A 23782-nucleotide genomic window follows, 5' to 3' on the forward strand; every position below is an offset into this window, starting at 1 on the left:
GTAAATAGAAAAGCGTCCGTCTAAAGACAAAATTAAATTAAATTATGCGGTTCTTCGTGCCGAAACCTCTTTCTGATTTGAGGCACGCCGTAGTGGAGGACTCCTGAAATTTCGATCATCAGGGGTTTTTCAACGTGCACCTAAATCTAAGGACGCGGGTGTTTTCGAATTTCGCCCCCATCTAAATGCAGCCGCCGTGGCCGGGATTCGATCCCGCGACCTTGTGGTCAGCAGCCTAACGCCAGAGCCACTGCGCAACCACGGCAGGTGTCTAAAGCAATCGAGCAATGCAGTGACAGGCCATATTGTTTAAGTGACGTTCATTTCGGACTTCAGCGTTGACTTTCAATTATTCGACTATATGCCAAATGCTGAAATATTGTGCCGCTTTATGACTTTCGCTTACCAAGATAACCTATGAGCCTGGAGGCATGCTGACTGTATGACGCCAACGCAATGATGATGGTATAAGAAGGAATGATATTGTGAGGTCACCGGATCGATTCCCGGCCACGGCGGCCCCATTTCGATGGGGACGAAATGCAAGAACACCCGTGAAGTCAGAATCAAGTGCACGTAAAAGAACCCCAGGTGGTTAAAATTTCAGGAATCCCCCACTACGGCGTACCTCATAATCGGATCGTGGTTTTGGCAAGTAAATCCTCATAACGTAATTTAAATTTGAAGGAGTGATATTGAGGTAATGGTAAAGTCGTACAATGGCGACGACATGGCGAAAATGACAGCTGCAATCTTAAGTCATGATCATGGTATAACAAGGACGACATGACGATGACGGTAAGACAACCGCATGAAAAAGCGACAATGACGACGACCGCACCGCCGAGGTGGCAAGATGACTATACCGTGTCACAACAAATGCATGATAGCTTCTCTGTGACGACGACGCAATGACAACGATGGCATGACAACGACGGCATAATCCCGACACGATGGCGACAGCATAACTGCGCCCTAATAAGGAAAAAAAATTACGTCGATACATCAACGAGGGTGGTGCGACTGCAAGACAATGGGATTGCGACCCTGAAGGGACGACAGCGGCGGCTACTGTGAATCGCGTCCCCCGCGTCACCCACGCGCTGCCTCTCGCGATCTCCCATTTAGCGAGGCAGTCGCGCCACACTTCGCTCCGTTTACAACGTGCGACGGAGCAGGGACAGTGTCGCACGTTTACAACGTGCGACACTGTCCGCGCCAGCCAATATATCGCTAAATGAAAACACGTATAGAGCTGGCCTTAAATGGGGCATTAGGATGTAAGAGAATCGTCGGGGAACGTTTTTGTACGCTAAATAGAGTTTACCTTTGTATGTGCTGCTCAACTCCAGGAAAATAAGCAGTGCTTTAAGTCGCTATAAAGTTGACGTTGATCGTGAGAAAAATTCTGCCTAAATGTTGATTTATATATTTCTTCAGGTAAAATTTTGCTGTTCTTTATGAAATAAATATTTACTTAATTTTATCAATTTATTTTATGTGGTTTATTTACCTCCTTTTACTGAAGTACATATTGCGACATAGATACCACATAAACCAGTAGAGTTAATGAGCCAAACGAGAACAAGGTGAAAGCTGGAGCCTACGTTTCGACAAGTGGACTTGTCTACTCCCGCCTTCCCCGTGTTTTCCACCAGAGTTAAGAAAGACTTACAAAGCAACATCACGTGAATTGAATCCTGGCACATATTTGGCTTAGTCGCCTTAACAAAATTAGCAGAATAAATGCGACTACACAAACCTAATTCTGAAACAGCTCCAGGGGCGCACCCAGAGTAAAACAACGGTATGGCGCGCTGCCTCTCAAGGGATGATTTACAATTATGTTACCTCGTAAACTCGCCCTGCAGTTCCAATTGTTCATGTACTAATTTATCACATATAGAAGGTAGAAGTATTAGCTAGAAATGTTCATTATTTTAATGAATAAAACAAAGTACGTGCCACTAAAGCAAAAGAAATAAAGAAATGTGCAGGTTATCTATTTTACACTAAAGCAAATAGCCATCAGTGTTGAAATGGGTATTTAGTGATTTCATAAGTTTCCCCCTTGCAACCCTGAATAATTAATGAATAATTTGCTGGGATTTAATTGGCTCTATCAAAGAAAATGTGATTGTTCGATAGTTCTAATTTCTTCATTAAATTATCAGGTCTTGATGCCGGCCAAGCTGGCATGATTCCAAACGACGTACAAGGTAACACCGCTCGACTGGGACCAAACCATAACATTGCATGAGTCGTGTGAACAACCGCTACAAGAATAAACAAAAGTATACAAGTAAAAAGCCATTACCGCAAAGATAGCGGCCAATGTTCATCTAGTGTCTAACGTAGACATTTAAATGAGTAATATGCTGCACAAAATACATGCACCATACGCGCTGTTTCTGCTCTTCTGCCCATTGTAGTTTTCTTCACTAACCGGTAGAAAAGATGTCGCACCAACAATGCCTTAACATAACGCTTGCAGTGTTCATTATCTTACCCAGAAAAGCAAAAGAAAATACTAGCTTCTTCGGTAGCATGTTTCATCCATTGTACGTGAAAACACTGAAGCATTTGATGTATCTGCGCTTGCTACGTATGGGATAATGATTGCGTGTGTGTCGTTCTCACGATACCTGTGGTATCGTGAGGCAATCTTGAGCCCGGAATTTGCTCATTGTATTCGATGTGAAGGACTTCAGTTCATTCCACAGACAGTTGTCAGAATTAAAGCGAATAGTTCGCCTTTGCGCCATTTCCATTTCTTAAGATGGAGCCTCGAATGGCTAATTGCAATGGCTTATACCGACAAGAATGGGGCTCTAGTGCAGTGAGAAAATATCATCGTGTTTAGACCTGCTAATTCCTTATTTAACCACCCTTACCTGGCATTTCTTCTCCTTTCGAGTAGGAAGAAATACCAAAACCACGCTTTACATATTACATCATATATAGCCTATGTGAGACAGGTACGGGTCTTCAAGTTTAGCCACACAGACCATCAAAGGCAGCAGTGTTCAATTTACGCAAACTAGAGCCACAATCGAGCGCGAAGATTAAATGCTTCAAGTTAGCGCTCAGGTTCAGAACGACGCCTTATCATTAACGCAAGATTTTGTTTGTCAACCTCTCAATTGTCAAGATGTGTTTTTCTCCTTTCGTAACAAGAGTGGGCCGTTTTGAGCTCCTTTGTCCGTGTCCTTGCAGGAATGCTCCTGGAACCGGAGGAAGGGAACAGCGAGAGTTGTGCGGTGTCTGTGGCACCGTTTCGAACAGGCCAGACGCCTTACACGGGCGCGCGAAGGAACCCACGGATGACACAGCCCAGATTTGCAAAGCCTGTGATCAATCGTCTGTGAGGATGTCTAAGTCTGTCGAACATTGCCACAACCTCACTGGCAAAAAACACAAATGCGAAGCCTGTGGCAAACAGTTCCACTGGGCTTGGGATCTAGCTAAACATCAGCGTACTCACACAGACGAGAGACCATACAAATGCCAAATATGTGAAAAAATGTTCCGGCAGGCTGGTCATCTAGATAACCATAAGCGCACGCATACAGATGAGAAACCCTACTTTTGCATAACATGCGGAAAAACGTACAAGTCACCGTCCAATCTCCGTAAACATGAGCGCACTCACCCAGAGGAGAACCGCCATGCATGCCAAAAATGTGCTAAATCATTTGAAAACAAATATAACCTCAAGAGACATGTAGACACGCAATGTGGAAACAGCGCTTTCATTTGCGAAATCTGTGATCGATTCTATATGACCAAATCAACTCTCATTCGTCACCGCCGAACAAAGCACGCGGATAAAGCACCATATGACTGTACGCAGTGCGGATGTCGATTTGCAGACCAAGAAATACGCGATAGGCATGTGTGCCAGAAGGAACGCAGGATGTGAACGATGCTGTCTGGTTTTTCGAAATTGCGCGACAAGACCTCGTCGCCAGAAGTATTTGTGATGCTTCGATGTTGAAAGATACTGCAGGTCCTGGCCAGCGCTCACTGTCTCATGAACTATCTTTTTGGTGAATGTTGCTTTATCAAACTGACTTTCAGACAAACCCTAATTGGCTGCAAGATAGTGTTTTGTGTAATTAGATGCTAAAATCTCCACAAAAGATCAGTGACCCCCATTTGGTTTGAGAAACTTCTTGTGGAGGTCTTTTGACAGTGTACCAGCGAAGAAGATTTGATGAACCATATTCGTAATAATATTGCAGCGTAAACAGAATGTAATATCTCTTTAGGGAGCATTTGAGAAAGGAGGTACTGTATTCTTGTCAACTAAAAAGTAATTTCTGCCATTAATCGAGGTCCAGAGGCAAAATTGCCTTCGAGAGAAAGCACTTGCAGATGCTTTTACGACAATGCTTAGCTACATCGTACGCGTATGAAAAGTATCTGCTTGAGAAAGTTTGTTCAATGCATTGACCGTTCTTTGGCGCCTGTATTCATACCGCAAATGTTTTTTCTATACCATAAAATAAGCCGATGATGATAGTCAGACAGTACTAGACTCAGATCATTTGAAAATTCATTATATGACATGGTCTCCTCCTAGGAAAATTTTTAGTTGTTTTATTGTGGCAGGACTTCTGAAGTTTCATGGAAATCTTTTTATCCACTCGGAAGTCGTCTGTTTTGACTCGGACTGCTCTCGTAGCAGCTGTAAAATCTTTTTAGCCTGATGGGACAGACGCTTCTGTGCAAAAATGACAAATGTTTAACATGACAATTAGGTTTTCATATATGTTTCCATGCTTACTTTTATATATTTTTCCTGTGGACGCATTTTTCCGGCTAACAAATGTTACGTTACCGCTCAGCGCATTACGCGCCTGCGTGCATCAGAACATTCTAGATCTTTGTCACCAATCATATTTTTTTCTTTCTGTGCTTTGGTCGCACCTTTCATAACCAAACTGCATGCTCAATACGAATTCAAGTGTGCATTCTTGAAGGCTTGCAAGCACCAACGCTTACGCTACAATCTTGAACGAATGATGCATGAATATCCGACAAACGTTAGGCTCCAATCACTGATTCGGCGATTGATGTCTACGCTCGTCACTATCTTCCTGCCCGAATGTAACTCATTTTGTGCCTTCCCGTTCCCCGATAAGAGTTAGTTGCGTGACTGAAGTTTCTTGCTAGTGCATTGTTCACCGTCACTACAACGTTGCATCTCGTAGAGGGGCTTGCTGTGACCGGACACACTCGGCAAGCCATGAAAACAACATACACATTGTCATAGGCTACTGAGCTTGCCACAACATACAACCGCGCGTGTACGCTCATGTGGCCGCGAATGCCAGGAACATCATGGCCCAATCAGCAGTCCCAATGACAATCCTTGTGTCGCCAGCAACGATCACGCTGCAACAGCCAATGAAGCCACCGTTATCCACAGAACATCGTTTAAGATCCGGAAAGCTGACTGCAAACAGAAGCATAAATCGCCACATATAACAAATGAAAGTGCGACTAGCAGCGTCAGGACGATTTCTCATTAAAAGACACCACTAGGATGCGGTTTAAAATACGAGCCTCCGGCATAACAGCGTGGGAGCTGTTTTGCAGGGGCTTCCTACAAACATTCACGAGCGCCTTGAGCAAGAAGCAGGATAAAACCATGATATAATCTTGTGTGCAGCTTCCGAATGAGCACATCTCGATGATCACGGAAGATATGAACCGTTTGTTAGGCACGCCCACCCTGATATGTCGGATAAGAAAGCGTGTTTCCTCATGCGCGGTTTGAGGCAAGAGATTGACGGCGGACTGATTCGTAAACCGGCCAAGACCGTCGCGAAACTTCTAACAGAAGCCACATCGACAAGGCGCTGAAAATGCGCACTCGGCAACATAGCCGCCTAGGGCTTTCGCTGAAGTGAAAAATACGGGCACTAGGCTCCGACAATCTCCCAAAGCCCATCGGAGCCGTTTTACGCGAATGACTGCGTAGGAAGTTCGGTTCGACGCAGCCTCAATAGCCTTAATTGCGGACATTCTCTGAGGACATATCCAAAAGTCATTATGAGTCCCTGGGTCTTCGCAGCTCAAGCAGTCAGTGATGACTTAGGTCGCTGTAATCCGCCGTCGACGTCCGCCTCCGCACAGGCACAAGAGTGCTGGAACTCTTGAATTCCGTCGCCAGTTGCCGCCACCAAGCCAGCCACCCATCAGCTCACTCAACTCCCTGAGGAAGACACACGTATGGTGTGCACCCGGCCACTCCCCGCTCTGCCGTCACAGCGGAAATACAGGCCACATCTACTGTCGATAACCAGACCTTGACATGGTACAACCATGCTTCACGTGCTATATCTCGTCGTTCATTGCGAGGCGAGCGACCGCGTTAAATTCCCAACTACTTGATTGCAACTCGGGGGAGAGCCCGGCGATTTTCCCGATCGTCCTCTCGCTGCAGTGCCCTCAGTAGAATGGCCCATTACGTGGCCAGTATTTTCGTGAACACATATTCAGTAGACTACACGAACTAGCAATGACACGCTGTAATTTCGACGAACCTCCGAATTACAAATTTAGTGAAAATGTAACACAAAGAGACCCAAAATTGTTGGCTAGCTATTTGTGCTAAGTTAGTATCAATCTTTACTTACTAACAAAACTATACGGTTCTTAAACTTTCAGAAACTTTGAACGGGTTGACAGATTCATAGCACCCTACGATTTCCGCATACTGTGCCACTACCTGAAAATTGTAACTCTTCGGTAACAAGAAAATTTACGCCATGCTGAAACACCGGCCCTCCATGCAGAATGTCCTTTTTTCTAAGGTGATTAGCATTCTCTGGATACTTCACGCAATTTTTGCTCTCCCGGTATCTGTTTCTCTCCCGGTATTCAAATATTTAGTGCGGTGGTTGGGAAGCCGAGTTTAATAAAATTTACTCTGTCGTGTCCGAAGTTGTAGGCTGTGCCGTGTAGGGTTAATAAGGCGACTGAAATTCTTATTCGACTCCCCCCCACTGCTTCATATTCAGAATGAAGGTGTACCCATTCATCTCTGCACTGCTTTATTGCGAATTGCATGAAGGTGGATGGTGATCCAGAGGAGGAGGGTTCTGCCACATCTATTGGCGTTCTCAATTTCCACCATATGAATTTTTTTTTTAATTTCAGGCAATTTCTACGCAGTTAGACAAGATGTGCCCCTAGCTACAATTTTTGCAGCGCTAACTGTAGAGTCCGCACTTTTAACGTAGTTCGGTGCTTTCTGTTGCACAGTTTAGTAGCATTGTCCTGTGAATTAACACTTCTGTAATGCTTTCCAAGCTAAACTGGTGTCTACAACCCGACTCTTGCAGATGGGCACTGCGCAATCTTTTTTAATGTTGTCTGATATTCTATATCCTGCCTACACAGGGACGTAAGGAAGGAAGCCGTTTCCGCTTTCGTAGTGAGCTCCTAAACATACACTGCTTACAGCCTCTACTTAGGAAAATGTTACATAAGTATCTAAATGGGCTTTGGATAAACAGTTTCTGAAAGGGGAGTACATCGTTGACTGACGCAAGTATGTCATAGGAAATGAATAGTTTCCGAACCTGCTTCGCACAAAAAATTATAATCCCTTGGTTGAAATGTGTCCTCTCATTTTTTATTTGTCCTCGTCTGCAACGTGCTATGTCGCCTGCTCGTAGTACTTAAGCTAAAAGCAAGAACGTCATCACGTATTTAATGCGCTTATTACTTGATAATCCAGTAAGTATATTGGGCCAAGAGTTGCACGCGCAAAAACACCGAGCTATTGTTTTTCCCTTCCATCCGTGGTATGAGGTAGAGCGTAATAATCTTCTCTAATCGATAAACGTAGCAATCTCAAGGGCTCAAAGTGCTTGCGTGCATTTAAGACGGAGTTTCAGAAATAGAAAGCTGCGCGTACGGAAGCATTGCAACAGGGTTCCCATACCACTAAAAGCTATTCGCCTAGCACCATATATAAGAATGAATTATTCATTTCGTTTGAATTACCCTTCCACTGCGGCGAATGAACACCTTTGCTGTATTTTCATTACATACAGGTGTCACTGCCAATGCAAGCACTAGTTCCCTGCTTCTGAGGTCCAGCACCAGTATCGATCATGGAAGGCCCAGCACAAGTCGCGCTGGCACGGAGCAAGCAACAGCCATTTTAGAAGACGGCGCCAGGTAAGCCCGCATATGGAAAAGTTTCATCACAAAGCAACTCGGAGCCAGCGGGGATGGCAACCCGTGGAACAACCATGCCTGTACTCAATAATCCCTCCCGGAGGAGGGCTTCTTGTTCTGCCTGACGGAGGCACTGCATCAGCAGTTTGGCGTATTCGGCAGGCGGAGCTGGCGTTAACATACGTGACAGTTCCAAGAGCGCTACTGGACATGGACGGAGTAAAAAAATGTTAGGCAGCATGTTGCACTCCTGTTACACGTGAAGGCATACTTTCTGGCTGGTTACCTGCTTACTCAGTCCCCCTTGTCTAATGTATCAAAATAGTGAGGAGCAAGATGTTCATCTAAAAGAAAGCCCTTAAAACGAAGCATAGCATGTCTAAGTTTACCTGGGCGGCGTAGCGTTGGCACACAGGCAGTAAAAAATGTGGTAGAAATTAGTCGGTACTTCCGCACTACGGCTTGCCTCATAATCAGATCGAGGTTTTCATACGTAAAACGGCAGCATTTAGTTTTTATATTTCAACTAGTTTCACCAGCACTATGCGTTTCAGCAGCGAAAAGACGAATATTATTTCTTAGCCGTAAGTTAAGCAGCTTCTGAGCCTCATATAGGGCCGAAAAATAACATGAAATATGTCAAAATGCCAAGTAATGTATTGCGTAAGGCTTCGATTTCATTTTTCCTGGTAAATAAGCCTTCTTTATCGCTAATGATCTCAAAGTACACATTCTTTTAAACTTAGCCTCCCATGCAGAGGATGCTGGCGCCTTGGTACGCAATGGCTTCTGGCTTCCCTGATCTGTTCTACGGAAATCACCTGAAACGGGATGGGCATCAAAGAATGTTCGCTATCGGACAAGCACCTGCAGTCTCCTCAGCCGGTCCTCCCCATCATGCTATGCTATTGATCGCGCACCTTAGAGGGCATTATTATTGTTTAATTTTATTTTATTATAGTCGTAATATCATGCTATAGACGAAACAGTTGCCACCTTCCGTTTTAGCCCAAGACCTTACACATTTCCATCTCATAGTTATCAGTATATTGCCTCAATGCAATATGTCTGTTTCCCTGAAGGATTCTGAACGTAAACGTTTCCACAGGGGCACTTGTCCTCGTCAGTTGCGACCCCTTCTTTAAACATGGGCTTCGGCTACAATCTTTGGTGTACAACTGTTAATCACCTCAAGTCTTACTGTTCATATGAATATCTGTTTTGTGTTTCAGATTTCCTGAGACTTCCAGTGTTGGCCAATGGAACACGCAGTACCACATGGCTAATGGCACATCCAGCGTCCCCGGTAGGTGCGGGAAAGTTTTCAGCCGTTAGTATACCACGCCTCGCCTTCAAGCTGACTGAGGAATGTAACGTTTCCTATCGAACGCTACGCATTTAAACAGCATGAATGAATGAATGCTGTGGTTTTACGTGTCATAACTACGATTTCATTATGATGCACGCCGTAGTGGGGGACGTGCCATCCATGTTAAACAGCGTCGTCGCTGGCTCAGGTGTGGTTGAGAAAATGTCGTTCGCGTACCTTTTCGTTTTTCGGTTGATCTAGACGTTTCTTTCTCCCGTTAAGTCATATTATTACTAAGAATTCTTTGCCTCATTCAATAGTCGGTGACAACCTAAGAATGGAGTGCAAGCTCCGCCCGCAAGACCCAAGCTTAACCACCTTTAACCTATGAAAGCCAAGACGGCTGGAATCCGCTTCGCACCTTACTGAACTTGCTGCGCTAATGAAAATGTAAAGGTAATCGAAGGAAAAGAGCTCGCCATTTGGAGTTAAATTATTACCTTTGCCAGACATCTAATATGGGAATCGCTGATTAAATTTCCCTTGACATTCATGCTTCAACATACCCCCAATGGTACAGAAACTTATGTGCGGTGAAAACAGCTGCTTTAAATGCGCAACGGTGATTGCAGTCACGGAAGTCAGCGAACCGAATTGGATGGCGCATTCATGAAACTTGTGTTTGAGCTTGACTGCTTAGTATAACCGTTTACGCTTGGTTTGTTGCCGACTATAAGCACTTTGTGTTATATAGGTAAGTCGGTAGGCAGGTACGATATGTACGTTCTTATCTAGCGTTATTTAAATGAACAGAAAATGATTGCGTCCACGATGACAGAATCACAACCATGGTGTCGGACACAGCAATGCGGGTACTGTAGCCATTAGACCACAATCACACAAAAGAGCGAAGGATCTTCATAAAATCTCCCGCATTCAGTGAAGAAATCATTGAGAATGAGCGTCCGATACCAGTGACTCACCGTCATGAACATTTGTAATTGCACCACGCTACTATGTAGCTATTCGTCCCTTAATGCCTAATATATGCACTTGTATCAGATGCAGCACCGATGTCTCATGCCGAGTAGATTATCAAAGGGACATTTCATTATCAAAGCGCGACAAGAAGCGAGGAAACAAACATCACGTATTTCAATATCAAACAAGCGCCGATTTAGGCAGAAATGACCCCGGAATAAACCAATGAACTCCCATAACACATGTTTGTCTTAGTTGTCCAAACTATCTTGTGTTTTCAAGCATTTGTTGCTTAACTTATGAGGATGACTTCAGAGGCCAGCAGAGCAGTCAGGGTTTATTCATGATTTTTGCGCGTTCATATCGCAGGAACGCTCCAGCCTCGTGACTTGTCGCACAGTGGTGAATTGGCCCCTGTGCTTTCAGGGCACACAGACAATACTGAAGACGGAAGCACCGGATTCAGACTGCCGGTCTACAGCAGCAGCGGCGGGGATGACGCAGTGGCCAGCGCGATCAGCGCGGGCATCGAGGAAGCATCAGGCGTATTGGGAAACGAAGCTCGGTGAGCCAAACTTTTCCATGAAGTTCTTTCGATAGAGCAACTCACTGACACGACAGCGAATTCTGTGCATGTCTTGTTATGCTTGCACTTACGAACTTTTGAGAGAGATTGAAGTTCTGAGGATTCAAATTCCAAGTTTCAACTGCTGTTTACACGCTATGGCGCTGTCGTAAACAGGAAGCTTTAGCCCATGATTTACTACGTAGGTGCATGGGAAAGGACGAATCAGTTTCCTCGACAACACACTGCACCAGCATTGGTGAAGATTGCGCAATTTAAAAGAAATACGCAATTAGCGTATTTGGAGCAATTGCGTGTTTTACTGATGTCATATAATTAAGTAAAAAGTCAGAACATCAAGCATCAGGATTACACCTTTTCAACTCGGCAATAAAAGCAATGCCAGGATTCTATCAACTGCACTTAATAATAAATAACAGAAATAACAATAACAAAATATGTGTGCAAGACAGCACCCTAAAATATGCTATTTCATGGCTAGATAGTTTGGCAATCCTTGTTCACGTAGTAACAATCTCACGGAAACTGCAAAAGTATGTCAAAATTGGTCACTGAGCATTCTCCAAGAGAGGCAGCTAATAGGACTTCGGTAGGTATATTTTTTGGCAACTTAAATTCGTACATTTTATGATTCTGTTCTTTTGAAACTTAGCTGTTTCAGAATTTTTCCATAGAATAAAACACAAATCAAAATTATGGTTGATAGTTTTCGAAATTTATATATTTAAATCAAATGAAATTATTTATTGAAATCCTTACAGAAGACAACAAAGAATTCTACTCTTAGACCTACGCGGGTTTTCCGAAAACACCACTTTTGCGGTCGTGGCCTGCTAATCACTTGCCCTAATATTTATTTATTTATTTATTTTATTTATTTATTTATTTATTTATTTATTTATTTAGCTAGCTATAAGATGTTTACTGCATAATCTGGTCTCCATACTGGCCAAGCTGGCCAGATTATAAACGACGTGCATGTTAACACCACAAGAGTTGAACCACGCCATAAGGTTGCATGACTCCTGTTAACAACGGTAACAAGAATAGATATAGGTAAACAAATAAACTGCAGATTACCGCAACAGTCGCGCACAATGTTCATATAGAGCTTAGTGTAGATATTTCAAAATAAGACAAGAGAGAAGACACACTAGGCGCAGGCATCTGTGCTCTACAGGCCGTTTTATTTTTTTCTTCTCGCCTGAATGGTACAAAAGATGTCATACCAATAATTACTTGACTCAACGCTTGCAGACATGATTAACTAACCGAGAAAAATGCTGTCGGCCATGGACAGAGGTACGAGAGAACTGCAGGTTGTTGGTTTTACATCAACGTTGATTGCAATGAACGTTGAAATGCATATTTGCACAACGAGATGAAGAGGCAAAAAGCTCCATGGCTTCGGCTGGAACGATGTAATGTTGGAATGCGAGTGGAATCTGAATGACTTGATACAAAGACTACAGAAATATTTGAACCCGGAAATATGTTCTTCCTATTTGATACGTATGGATTTAGCTATGACACATGATATCCGACGCGGAGTCCTTCCACCTATTCTTGTCAGGAATAACCCGAATAGTGCGCCTTTGCAGCACGACAGAACAAAGCAGACAAAAAAAATGAAAGAACGAAACAATGAAAGAGAGAATTACAGAAATAACAAAAGAACCTTTAAGTGTTGCGCAGGGTTCAAGCATGTGTGGTTGAAGAGGTCGACCTACTGCGTCATACGTTCATTACCACAGCGGCTCGTTATGTCTTGCAAGAAGGTTGATCCCTCCGATCCCATTCCTTAATGCATTACCACGGGTGCGGCAAGCTTTCGCCTTCACATGTTAGAGAAGGGTATCATGCTGCAGTACCTTTTTTTACTCTTCTTAAACGAAAAGGTGTACTAAAAACGCGGACCCATTTTAGGTGATGCAAAACAGTCATTTTCCGCGCGAAATGTCTCACTTTCAGGAGTTTTCCCTGAATACTACTTTTCAGAGTGTTGAAGAAGCACGTGTATTTTAAATGTCTAGACCGGCTTTGTTTCCTGCCAGGCATTTCCTCTCACCTGCACTTGTTTTATGTAGGGTATGTATGATGCATTATTAAAGCACGGTTTTGTATTGCTTGCTACTCGAACGAAGATGGTTCTCATCTTGAAGTTCAGCAACAATCAAAAGCACCAGTGTTCAATTTCTGCCAGTCTATAGACCAGAATGAGTGCTAAGATTAAATGCAGCAAGTTAGCACTTAGTTTCAGCAAGTCGCTTTACCATTAACGCCCGATTTATTTTGTCAACCTGTATGTTGGCTAACTTTGTTTTTCTCCTCCCGTAACGAGAATCGGCCATTTTGCGCTCCTTTGTACGTCTAGTTGCAGGAATGCTACTGTAACCGGAGGAAGAGAACTGCAAGAGTTGGGCGGTGTCTGTCGCAATGTTTCCAGTGGACAGGATGCCTTACACGAGTGCCGCCACGAACACACAGGCGACACAGCCCAATTTTGTAAAACACGTGACCAATATTTTGTGAATCAGACAGTTTGTAGAACACAGCCGTAACCCTACTGCCGAAAACCACAAATGCGAAAGCTGCGGTAAACTGTTCTACCGGGCTCGTCATCTAGTCCGACATTATCGCACGCACACAGAGGAGAGACCATACAAATGCGAAATGTGCGATAAAATGTTTCGGCGTTCTGATTACCTAGATGTCCATAAGCGCACGCACACAGACGAGAGACCCTACAAATGCGAAATATGCGATAAATCATTCTCGGACTCATCGACTCTTCGTAAACACCAGCTCACTCACACTGACGAGAGACCCCATGTCTGCCATATATGTACTACAGCATTCAAAAGAAAAGCAAGTCTCAAGCGTCATCTCAACTTGAATTGTAGATACGGAGCTTTCGTTTGCGATATATGTAATCTACCCTTTTTCGACAACTTAGGTCTCAGTCATCACCGCCAAAGCATGCACGGGGATGAAACACCGCATCAGTGTACGCATTGTGGATTTCGTTTCGCAGAGAAAGCAACCGTCGATGAACATCTGTGTCGGAGTAATAAGTGCTACTTATGTGGAAATTCATTTGAAGACGAAGTTCAACTGATCACACACCTCGCTACGCATAGGGCTGAGCAGCCGTAATATTCCGACTGGTACGCAAGTTAGGTCAATCGCCCGCGGCTTTCGCATAATAACGCGAGAGTGAGACCGTGCAGAGAAACAACGCTGACGTTCCTTCACAGGCGTAAGCAACTAACTAAACACACCATGTGCAGAGACCGGCTTCTTTTGACATTGGAAACGGCTGAGTAAAATGCTGCTTTTTAGAAATTACGAGACAAGATGTCGTCGCTGGAATTTAATCGTTCTTCAACGTCGAAATACACAGCAGGTCCTGGTCAGCGCTCACTGTTTGAAAAACTGTGTTCTTCGCTAGCGTAGCTTAAGGAATCTCATTTCAAGACAAAGCTTGATGGGCTACGAGTGTGTTTTTTGTGTAACTAGAAGCTTTAAATGTGCGCGCATGGTTTTTGACATCTCGTTTAGATAGAGAAGTGCTTTGTGGAACTGTTATTTACAGTGTGCTAGAAAACTACTTTTAATTATCCATCCTATTGGTGTTTCTGTAGTTTGAATAGAAGAAAACACTTATCAGTAGGAACCCTTTCAAAAGTAGGGCTGTTTTTTTGTTTTGTTAACTCAAAAGCAATCTCTGCCATTATTTCAGGTTCTTCAGCCATGTTGCCTTCGACAGAAAATACTTATAGTGACTTTTACGAAATTATCCAGCCGCAGTGTATGCATAGGAACATTTATTTCCTGTAAACTTTTTTCAATGCATTGAATATTTTGGTTCTCTTTGGCTCTTGTATGCTTAACGAAATGTTTGTTCACTACCATAAATTAAGCTGATGACAGTAGTGAGACTTTTAAATTCAGATGGTTTGGAGCTTCCCTATATATGCTCTCCATGAACAAAATTTTTAGTTATTGTTTTATTTTGGTAGAACCTCTGTCAGTTTTAAGCCGCAGTTTTTATTCACTCGGAAGTCGCATGTTTTGACTCAGCCTGCTGTCCATTTAAAGCTGTAATATCTTAGTCTGATGTGACAAACGCCTCCGTGCGAGCAATCACATGTCAAGTAAGATGCAGTTGTTTGCATATTGATGCGCGTACTTGTACATCTCTTTACTATGAACCCGTTTGAATCGCTAACAAATTTTAAGTTACTGCTCAGTGCATGACGTGCCTTCATGTATCAGAACATTCTCGAACTTTCTCGTCGATTATTTTTGATGATCTTTTGTAATGAAATTGTCATGTAATTATAATGAAATTGTGTAATGAAAATGACGGCAATAGAGATGTTTATTCCTAAAGGCGTGTGAGCACCAGCGATGACTGCAATCTTCGACGAATCACGTGAGAATAGCCGACGCTGATTAGGGACAAACCACGTTTTGGATGGTCGGCCCATGTGCCCGGCACCATCCTTCTGCCTGAGAATAACGTGTTTTGTCAGTTCCATTACGCCAAATAAAAAGTATTTCGTGACTCCAAGTTCTTGCTACTGTGTTGATCACCGTTACGACAACGTGATATCTCAGAGGTGCTTCGTTATGACCGTATACACCCTGCAGGCCGTGAATACACCCAGCAAGCTCAATTCACACCAGCAACCAGAAATGTCCCCCCCCCCCCCCACGGGTACCCTATACACTCAACACTAATTTCAAGGACATTCATCTATATGGCAGAATAAGGACAAGGACGAAGACAACGTCCGGTGCCTGTGGCCACCCTAGGTGCTCTGCATGGAAACATATTCACTCTAATACTACAGCATCTAATTACTCGCACAAGGTAGCTTCGAGTTTCCCCTGCGCTTCAAGCAACGTAGTCTACTGTCTAGAATGCGACAATTGTGGCGTACAATACACGAGACTGGAATGTGAGACTGCACAAACAATTCATACAAGGCTCCACGGCCATTGCACAGATACAAAACAAAATTTATATGAAGCAGTAGCCAACCACTTGAATGAACATGGCCGTACATTCAATGAACCCAAAACCTATATATTACGAACTAATTTCCGTTCAACTTCCTGTAGCAAATATGCCGAACCATCCCTCACACAAGTTTAAATGTCTACTCTGGACAGGAATAAATTCGGCACCTCGTAGCTTAGAATGGCCAAAATCTAACTTACACCAGCAATTTTTATATCATGAAATGTATAAAACTTCCCATGTCTCAATCTAACCTCCATTATTAACGTCACCTAATTGTCCACTTCCATTTCTTCCTTGCTTCTCCCATACCAATCGATTTCATATTCTATGCAGCCCGAATTTTCATATGCCAACTATTCGAGCTCTTCTCCCATGTACACCTGCCGCCTCCCGATTTTTCTGTGGTGACTCTTCAATTTGTTCCTCGGTTTGTTTCTTTTTTTCAGTTTCGCTCTTTATTTTCTTCTTTCCTTTTTCAATTTTCTATAGACTCGCTGACACATTCCAAAGTTCCATACACCAGAATGCCTTTCTCGATGCGTCGACCACACAGGGTCGTGCCATTTATGTATAGCTCCGTGACAACGCCTACACCGAAGTAGTGAAGCTAACGTCCTATGAATAGCCAAGCCGCTACCTTCCAAATGCCGCGTCCGTTGCCGCCAGAATCTGTCGCCATCTTAACACCTTCAACATTACCCAACGCACGGCTGCGATATCGTGACAGATCGTATCTGCAGTGTGCTTCCTTACGCAACAAAAACAGACGTTATTGCCGCCATGAAATAATAAATGAAAAGCCTTAGTTAGTGAGCTTTTCAGCGCATGCGCCCGGTGGAAGTAACTAAGGACTGTCTGAGCCATTAGTGTGTTCAAATCGGGTGTTGATGCTCACTATGCTGTATTTCTAATGCAGCATCAAGAAGCACCTAACAAGAAAAATGGCACACCACAGCCAGCACGATATACGCGAATAGCTTCAAACGACCAACGTCTCATCTACCCTCTATTTGTTCTCAGAATTATTTCTCGTTAAATGTGGTGGCAATGCTTTTATACCGCCACCATTTTCATTATGCACTGAATGCGCGAGTAAATCACGCCTCTCAGACTTTTGATTCAAACGACGGCGAGAAAAGTGGCCTTGAATGCGCACATGGCGAGAGCACTAAGGTTTGCGTAAATGGGTTAGCGAAGATTCTATAGAAGCCCCTATGTCAAGAAAATGGCGGCTCGTTGCAACCGTCGCCATCTACGTATCGGGGGTAGGGGGGGACATCTAACAACAAGCAAAACATGAAAAGTAAAAATGACGTGACAAGTGAAAATGGCAGTGACGTCAATATGTGATGCTCCTTGGAGCGAATATTTGAATTCCTTGAGCGTCTGGTATTTCGACCGCTACGCCTGCAGTTATCTTGCTTATGAGGCTGAGGCGAGCTTCGAATTCGCCTCAGCTGAAGCGCCAGCCTATCATTTAACTATGGGAGCGGCGTATGTCTTAATGTGAACATAATTAGGCTTTTATTGGCGGCACTTGCTCCAGTCGGTTGCTTAGGAATGTGAGCAAGTTGGAAAGAAAGAAATGGCAGTGTCATAGAGGTTTCAAAAGCAACTTCACTTTTATTCGTCTAGAATAATGCAACCAATACAATTGACCAGACAAAACATATTTCAATAAGTGAAAAGTACTATGACCAGCAAACAGTCCTAATGCATAGCAACGTATGCGAAATATTTTCAAAGAATTATTCGCTATTCCATGTGACACAAGTCATATTCATATCCAACAGTTATCAGACAAAACATTGTTTAGAAGGCATGCCACCTACTAATTTTTCTGCGCGTCGGACACTCTGTGCCTGTGTTACGGAGAGTGAACGAACATAACGCGAAGCTTGTTCGTGGAGGGTTCCCCATTTATCGTCACGATGAATGGCAGCGCATCGCATGCCGCAGCGGAACTGTCACGATAACAGAAAGCCTCCACTCACACCTTTCGCCAAATAATGCCGTGCGTTAGGTCACGCAAAATTTAAAGTGACGCGCACGGCACACTTTGAACACACACGCAAGCAAATATAAGAAAAACTTGAATGAAACCGTCCCGTTCAAGTGAGCAACGCCATTCAGAACGACGTAATAGCTGCTTTGCGCAGTCATGCCAAATATTGCGCCAGAATCATGGGCTGATAGGTGTCACCAACAAAGAATTTATAAATTGTGAAATAAAAAGAAATTACCAGTTGTGGCTTTAGTACAGCAAAAATATTTGAAACGGAATATTTACTCGCATGACAGTAGTGTGATTAAAAAATGCTGAACTTTTTTCACATCTGTTTTCTAGTTGCAGTTTATGTCCCCCCCTCCCCACCCCCTCACCTTCGCACTTCAATCGTGCACCACTAACTGATATCTCTGGCGATAGGTTTCGGCACGCTTTTCGCTCCAAGCTTCGCGACCTATTTAGATGGATATTGACAGCTCAGCGAAAACTGGCTCGACTGCTGACTCGGATTGTGTCTGCTTCCGGCTCCTTCATCATGTGGCATCATATTCGCAACGTGATAAAGCGCTCCCGCTTGGTACGCTGTATCACATATTTGAATAAATGCTGCGCGACACAAATCTACGAGGTTTGGACTACGCAGCAACGTATCTTATATAACGACTGCGGTGATAGTCGCGGTGAGAATGAGACGCAATTTACGAATGTGGCGGCATCACCGGCCGGGACACAAGGCTGTCCCCACTGTGCGATGGCCGACTGAGCTACGGCTATGCGCGCGGATGAGCGTTCGTCACCGAAGAAGCGCGGGAACTCCGAAGCAATTGCAGTCCCTGATTGCTATGGGCGGCGAGGGCACGACTGGAATTTGGGGATAGCAGAGCAAAGGAAGCGTCTCTCGTCGGACCATAAGAACTATTTGCTTCATTTTAACAGCGCCTAAGAGTCAGCAGAATGGTCGCATCTGATAATCGTACGCTTGTTAGGGCTAATTTAAGTGGTATACCTCCTACATTTTCAAGAGTCCTTAAAGAAGCAACAATTTCTCCCCTGCAAGCTGGGCGCTTCACGTTGACAAGAGCATCAAAAAAAAGTAATGATGTCACATAAACGCTTTTTCTTTTTTGGAACTGAGGGTTAGTTCGTTTACATGATTTGGCGGAAAGATAGCAAGGGTAATCTATCGTCTCATTATTACAAGGTATGCAATCTCATTTTATTCTAAATCCCGAAGTGCCGAAAGCGTTACTTGTTCGCGTTCCTTCTGGGCTCTCAGTGCGCATGCGCGGTGATTCAACGTCGCGCAGTGGCGAATACATACCAGGCCGTTAAACCACCGAAACCCAAGGCATGGCTGAAGAAAGGAGCAATGAATACACGCCTCTTGCGTTCAGCTTCACAGACGAAGTAACCCCGAGGGCAAGCCGTGACGATGCCCAGGGCGCTTCCTCTACTCTGGGCACCTACACAACGTGAGATTTACCGCTTCTAAAATTTTCATTGAATACTGTTACCCGCACACACGGCCCCGAAGGAAGGACATACCAGCTATGCATTTTTTCCACGTTAAACTGGTCTTTGTTGACACTTGAGCTTTTAAATAGGCAACTTTCTTAGATATAGACGCATCGATGTATGGGCGGTGCGAAAGTAGTGTCAAAGTTGAGCGCAAATTCAGCTGTTTAGCTGTCAAGATAAGACTTGTCACAACGGGAAGCGAATGTATTTAACGAAGAAATTTTTTTCCTTTTATGTATGATTAGTGCACTGCACGCACCCAACTGGGTGCTAGTACTCGCTGTCCCGGGTACAATCCCGGATATGACCGCCGTATTTCGATGAGAGCGCACTGTAAAAAGGCTCGTGTTTACAAGCATTTAGTTGATCGTTACAGAAGCCCCGGTGGTGAAAATTTATGCGCAGGCCCCCTAGTGCGGCATGAGTCTTATCAGGTCATGAGTCTTGCACGAAAGAACGCTTTTGAATTTATTAGCTGTAAGCGCACTGCACACTTGCTTTGCCGAAGCGGTAAGCCTTTTCTGGACGACACGACAGAGTGCACAAGAACACTGTAATTTGCCACGTAAAGAAAGTGTTACTAAGTAGGTTATTCCCGAAAAACACTCTTTAAAAATCTTTAGAAAACGTAAGCCCGTTGGTGGAAAAACCACAAGTTGGTTTAAAACGATTGCTTGTACGTTTGCCTGGTTTGCCTGACGGTGAGCAATGCATATTAAAGAGAAACGTTACTGTTGCGCAAGCTGCGCTTTTGCCGCTTGGAGTAGTCTGGCCAATGAAACCACTTCTGGTTTTGTTTTTTTAAGCGTGCTTTTACCATTGAAATTTAGATTAGAAGATTATAAATACTTTTTAAACGACGAAACTTGGGCGACTGTATAGAGCATTGATAAAGGGGAAAGTCATGGTATACTGCGCTACCCTTTACCATTTGGGAACAATTGTAGTAGCACGTCGCGTTTTAGCTACGATCTTGCTCAGCATTGCATCTGTCATCGGAAATTTTTCCTCCTCTTCTCACAATAAACATGATCCTTCAAGAAATTCTCGGATAGACATCTGCGAGCAGCATAGTAGAAGGAAACTGAGCATCGCTTGTTGAGAAATATTTATGAACTCCATGCTCGTTGATCCTCAATTCATTCGAATTCATCATTCAGTTCTGAATTGTTCAAATTAATACTGGGCTACAAGACAAAAATCTGTTTTTTTTTTTTTTCATATAGGGCAAGTCATTTAAGTCCACAATTGCAAATATACAAAATATCATATATTCATCATAGCTCCGGCATCCACGAGTGCAGAATATATTTAGCGTGAACACGCTACAATCACCGCGGCGATGCCAAATCACCAGAGGAGGGCACAAATAGAATTTTTTCTAATGTAACTGCTGGTTTGCATCATATTTGGAGAAACCATCCACACACTCTGATTTTTATGTTTCAACCTGTTTTAATATTGCATAAAAAATGTTCCGTAGAGAAAAATATTTTATTCCAAAGTTGTTCGGATTATGTTACTGTGGCAAGTGGAGCAAGCATTTTGTATAGCAAACTACATATAGAGACAGCATACCCGTTGTAAGTACTCTTACAGTTAAGCTGAGAGTGTTCGTGCAAGTCAAGGTAGGTGCCGTTTGGACTACGGTGGATTATTACCCTTCACCAGATATTGCCCCGCGTTTCGTTCGTGCTATGCCAGTCAGCGCAGTGTGCCTTCAGTGAGAATGAAACATTGCAATTAGCGTGTTTACGAAACAACAGAGCAGCCTCCGGTTCTTCCATCGAGAAAGGTTCTTCCGTTGCTGAAACTTGCATGAAGTCAACGTCGTACAATTAAATTTGCTTTCGTAGCACTCTGTCACCTGCCATTGCCTCATAAAAATTTTCTCCAGCATTCACTTCTCGTCAGCCTTGGTGGAGAGCAAGTGCCTTCAAGGGATTGCGTTGCGGAGGAGAAGCGCGAATGCCATAAAGAGCTCGCCATACGTGAGACTGTGCTTCGCGGAGGTCCAACTAGCTACAGAATTATTTCGGTTGTACCTTGTCTAGCTTGTACATGTGACAATGTATTTTCTTCTGCGTGATAGATGATAGAATGGCTGGTTGGGAGCTGGGATAATAGTGTAATTGTAGATGATTCGCAGCCCAAAATTTTTTTTAACCCTGAAATTTGTCTACGTCACTCCTTCAAGAGCAACAAGCTCCTAAGGCCTTTATCTCACAAATGCCAAGGACGTCTTCCCATTTCGTCACACAAAGGGAAGCGCAATGACGGAATTCTTGTTTCTGAACTGCAACGCTTGTACAAAGTGAGACTTCAGACCGCGTACAGTGAAGCTAACCAGTGCGTAGCTGCGGCCAAAGTAAAAGGTGGGTTGTCGCTGCTTTCCTGGGACATCCAATCATTTAGTGCACACTCTACAGACATTCAACACGACACAGTTCTCTACTAAGTAGAGCTATTGACTATTTCCGAAACGTGGCTTGATGAACAAGTTACAATCCGACAGTTTCAATATGCAGCATGATGTGGTCTAAGCAGGACAGATATAAGCAACACAAAATGCTACCGAAATTCTGAGAGTTGTCTACTAATGCGCAAGCATTTTTAGACATCGCAGAACGATGGGTAGGTAGACACGCATAAGCTACGAAAACCAAGTAAACAAAAGCGAACTAAGGTTGGAGACAAAGAATTGTTACAGGTTACTGGACAATTCTCGGAATCCCCGCAGCGGTCTGTTAATTTCAAATTTCATGAAATTTCGTGCAACTAGCGATGTAGGTAGCACGGCATTCTTTTTTTTAGAATATCAGCGCTGCCTTTAGCGAATGTGAAAGAAATTTTACGACAGTGACGCCATCACTGGAAAGAACTCTAAATGATCCGCAGGGACCGGGACCTGGCATCTGCTCTTCATTCGCAACTTATGACATGCCTGAACAAACAATCGGTGCATCCACGTGTCAGGCGTGCAGTAGAAGCGATGGGACACCAATCGCAAGCCCCGTAGGCTTCGCGGCTACATCAGGCGCGACTTTCGACAATTCATTTTTACAAATCGCTTCCCCATACTGGTCATTTGCGAACCAAATACATCAACTCCACTCAGACTGTACGGTTATGAATCTTTCGTCTCGTCCACATGCGGTGCGAGCAAGAAAGTGCTCATCTACATCTGCACGAACTTAACATATGTCGCTAACGCGATAGAGCCTCATGACAACAACCAATATGTCTGCCTAAATATCCAAAAGAAGAATGCGTCATTTGCACTAATTGGAGCCTAAATATCCCCAGCGGGTCACTTTGACGGCGAACGACCTAAGAAAATATTACTAATGAACAATGGCCCCAGGGTTATCACAGGTGACTTCAACGCGCATCACCAGCTATGGGGAAGCACTAAAATTGACTCCAAAGGCTGGAGCCTTGCCTCTTTGCTGCCGACTGTGATTTGTGCTGTGTGAATGACGGCAGCCCTACATTTCTGCGAGGCACGACCTATAGTAGCTGCTTGGACTAAACTTTGGTCTCACGGCACTTTGCCTCGAGCGTCCAATGGTTCGCGGACATAGAAACACATGTAAGCGACCATATTCCAACATACATAAAGATTAGAGGAGTTGAGCAACGCTCCTCTACTGTCTTGCGTACAGTTGATTGGTCAAAGTTTAAGAAGGATATGGATGACACATGTCGGGAAGGCCTTTCACACACTATCGAAAAAGCAATCGCAGAGGCATTGAAAACATCCATCTCCTCGCTTACAAGGTCGGCAAGACGAGCAGACTTGGACATGGAACTGGAAAGGCTGCGTGCGGCACGCCGACAGGCGGAGAGGTATCGGCGCACGAAGTCCGTCTTGGATCTGAGGGTTTCACGACGCATACAAAAGAAAGTCCGGCGTCGCATAGATAAATTGGAAGATAAGCGATAGAAAACTTTCTGTCAATCGCTTCATCCCCGAAAATCGCTCTCGCACATATGGAGAACGGTTAGGGGTCTTCGCTCATCTCCGCATCAAAGGAAGCCCTTCGCTGCTCTGGCCCTCTACCAACTCCGCTCGGAACTTCAAATGGCCGAAGAGTTCTGTTTACGGGTTGCTGGGTCCGTGGCCATCATTACTGACGCAGCATTGAA

General features: G+C 44.0%; 1 protein-coding gene across 1 annotated transcript; it reads left to right on the forward strand.

Annotated features, from left to right (window-relative positions):
* The first annotated feature begins 2197 nt into the window (after positions 1-2197).
* On the forward strand, positions 2198-15116 carry LOC129381265 (uncharacterized). Its single transcript, XM_072289043.1, has 6 exons — positions 2198-2219; positions 3217-3360; positions 8073-8199; positions 9432-9505; positions 10859-11054; positions 14818-15116. Exons 1-6 carry the CDS (start codon positions 2198-2200, stop codon positions 14855-14857), a joined length of 603 nt encoding a protein of 200 aa, XP_072145144.1. The 3' UTR covers positions 14858-15116.
* The last annotated feature ends 8666 nt before the right edge of the window (positions 15117-23782 follow it).

This window comes from Dermacentor andersoni, chromosome 1 (assembly GCF_023375885.2).
Source record: "Dermacentor andersoni chromosome 1, qqDerAnde1_hic_scaffold, whole genome shotgun sequence".
Lineage (NCBI taxonomy): Eukaryota > Metazoa > Arthropoda > Arachnida > Ixodida > Ixodidae > Dermacentor > Dermacentor andersoni.

Excerpts from the sequence above, each read along its gene's own strand:
- LOC129381265 (XM_072289043.1), top strand. The coding sequence starts at position 2,198 with ATGATTCCAAACGACGTACAAG. Across the intron at positions 8,200-9,431 it reads ATTTTAGAAGACGGCGCCAG|ATTTCCTGAGACTTCCAGTG; the intron begins GTAAGCCCGCAT and ends TTTGTGTTTCAG. Across the intron at positions 9,506-10,858 it reads TGGCACATCCAGCGTCCCCG|GAACGCTCCAGCCTCGTGAC; the intron begins GTAGGTGCGGGA and ends TTCATATCGCAG.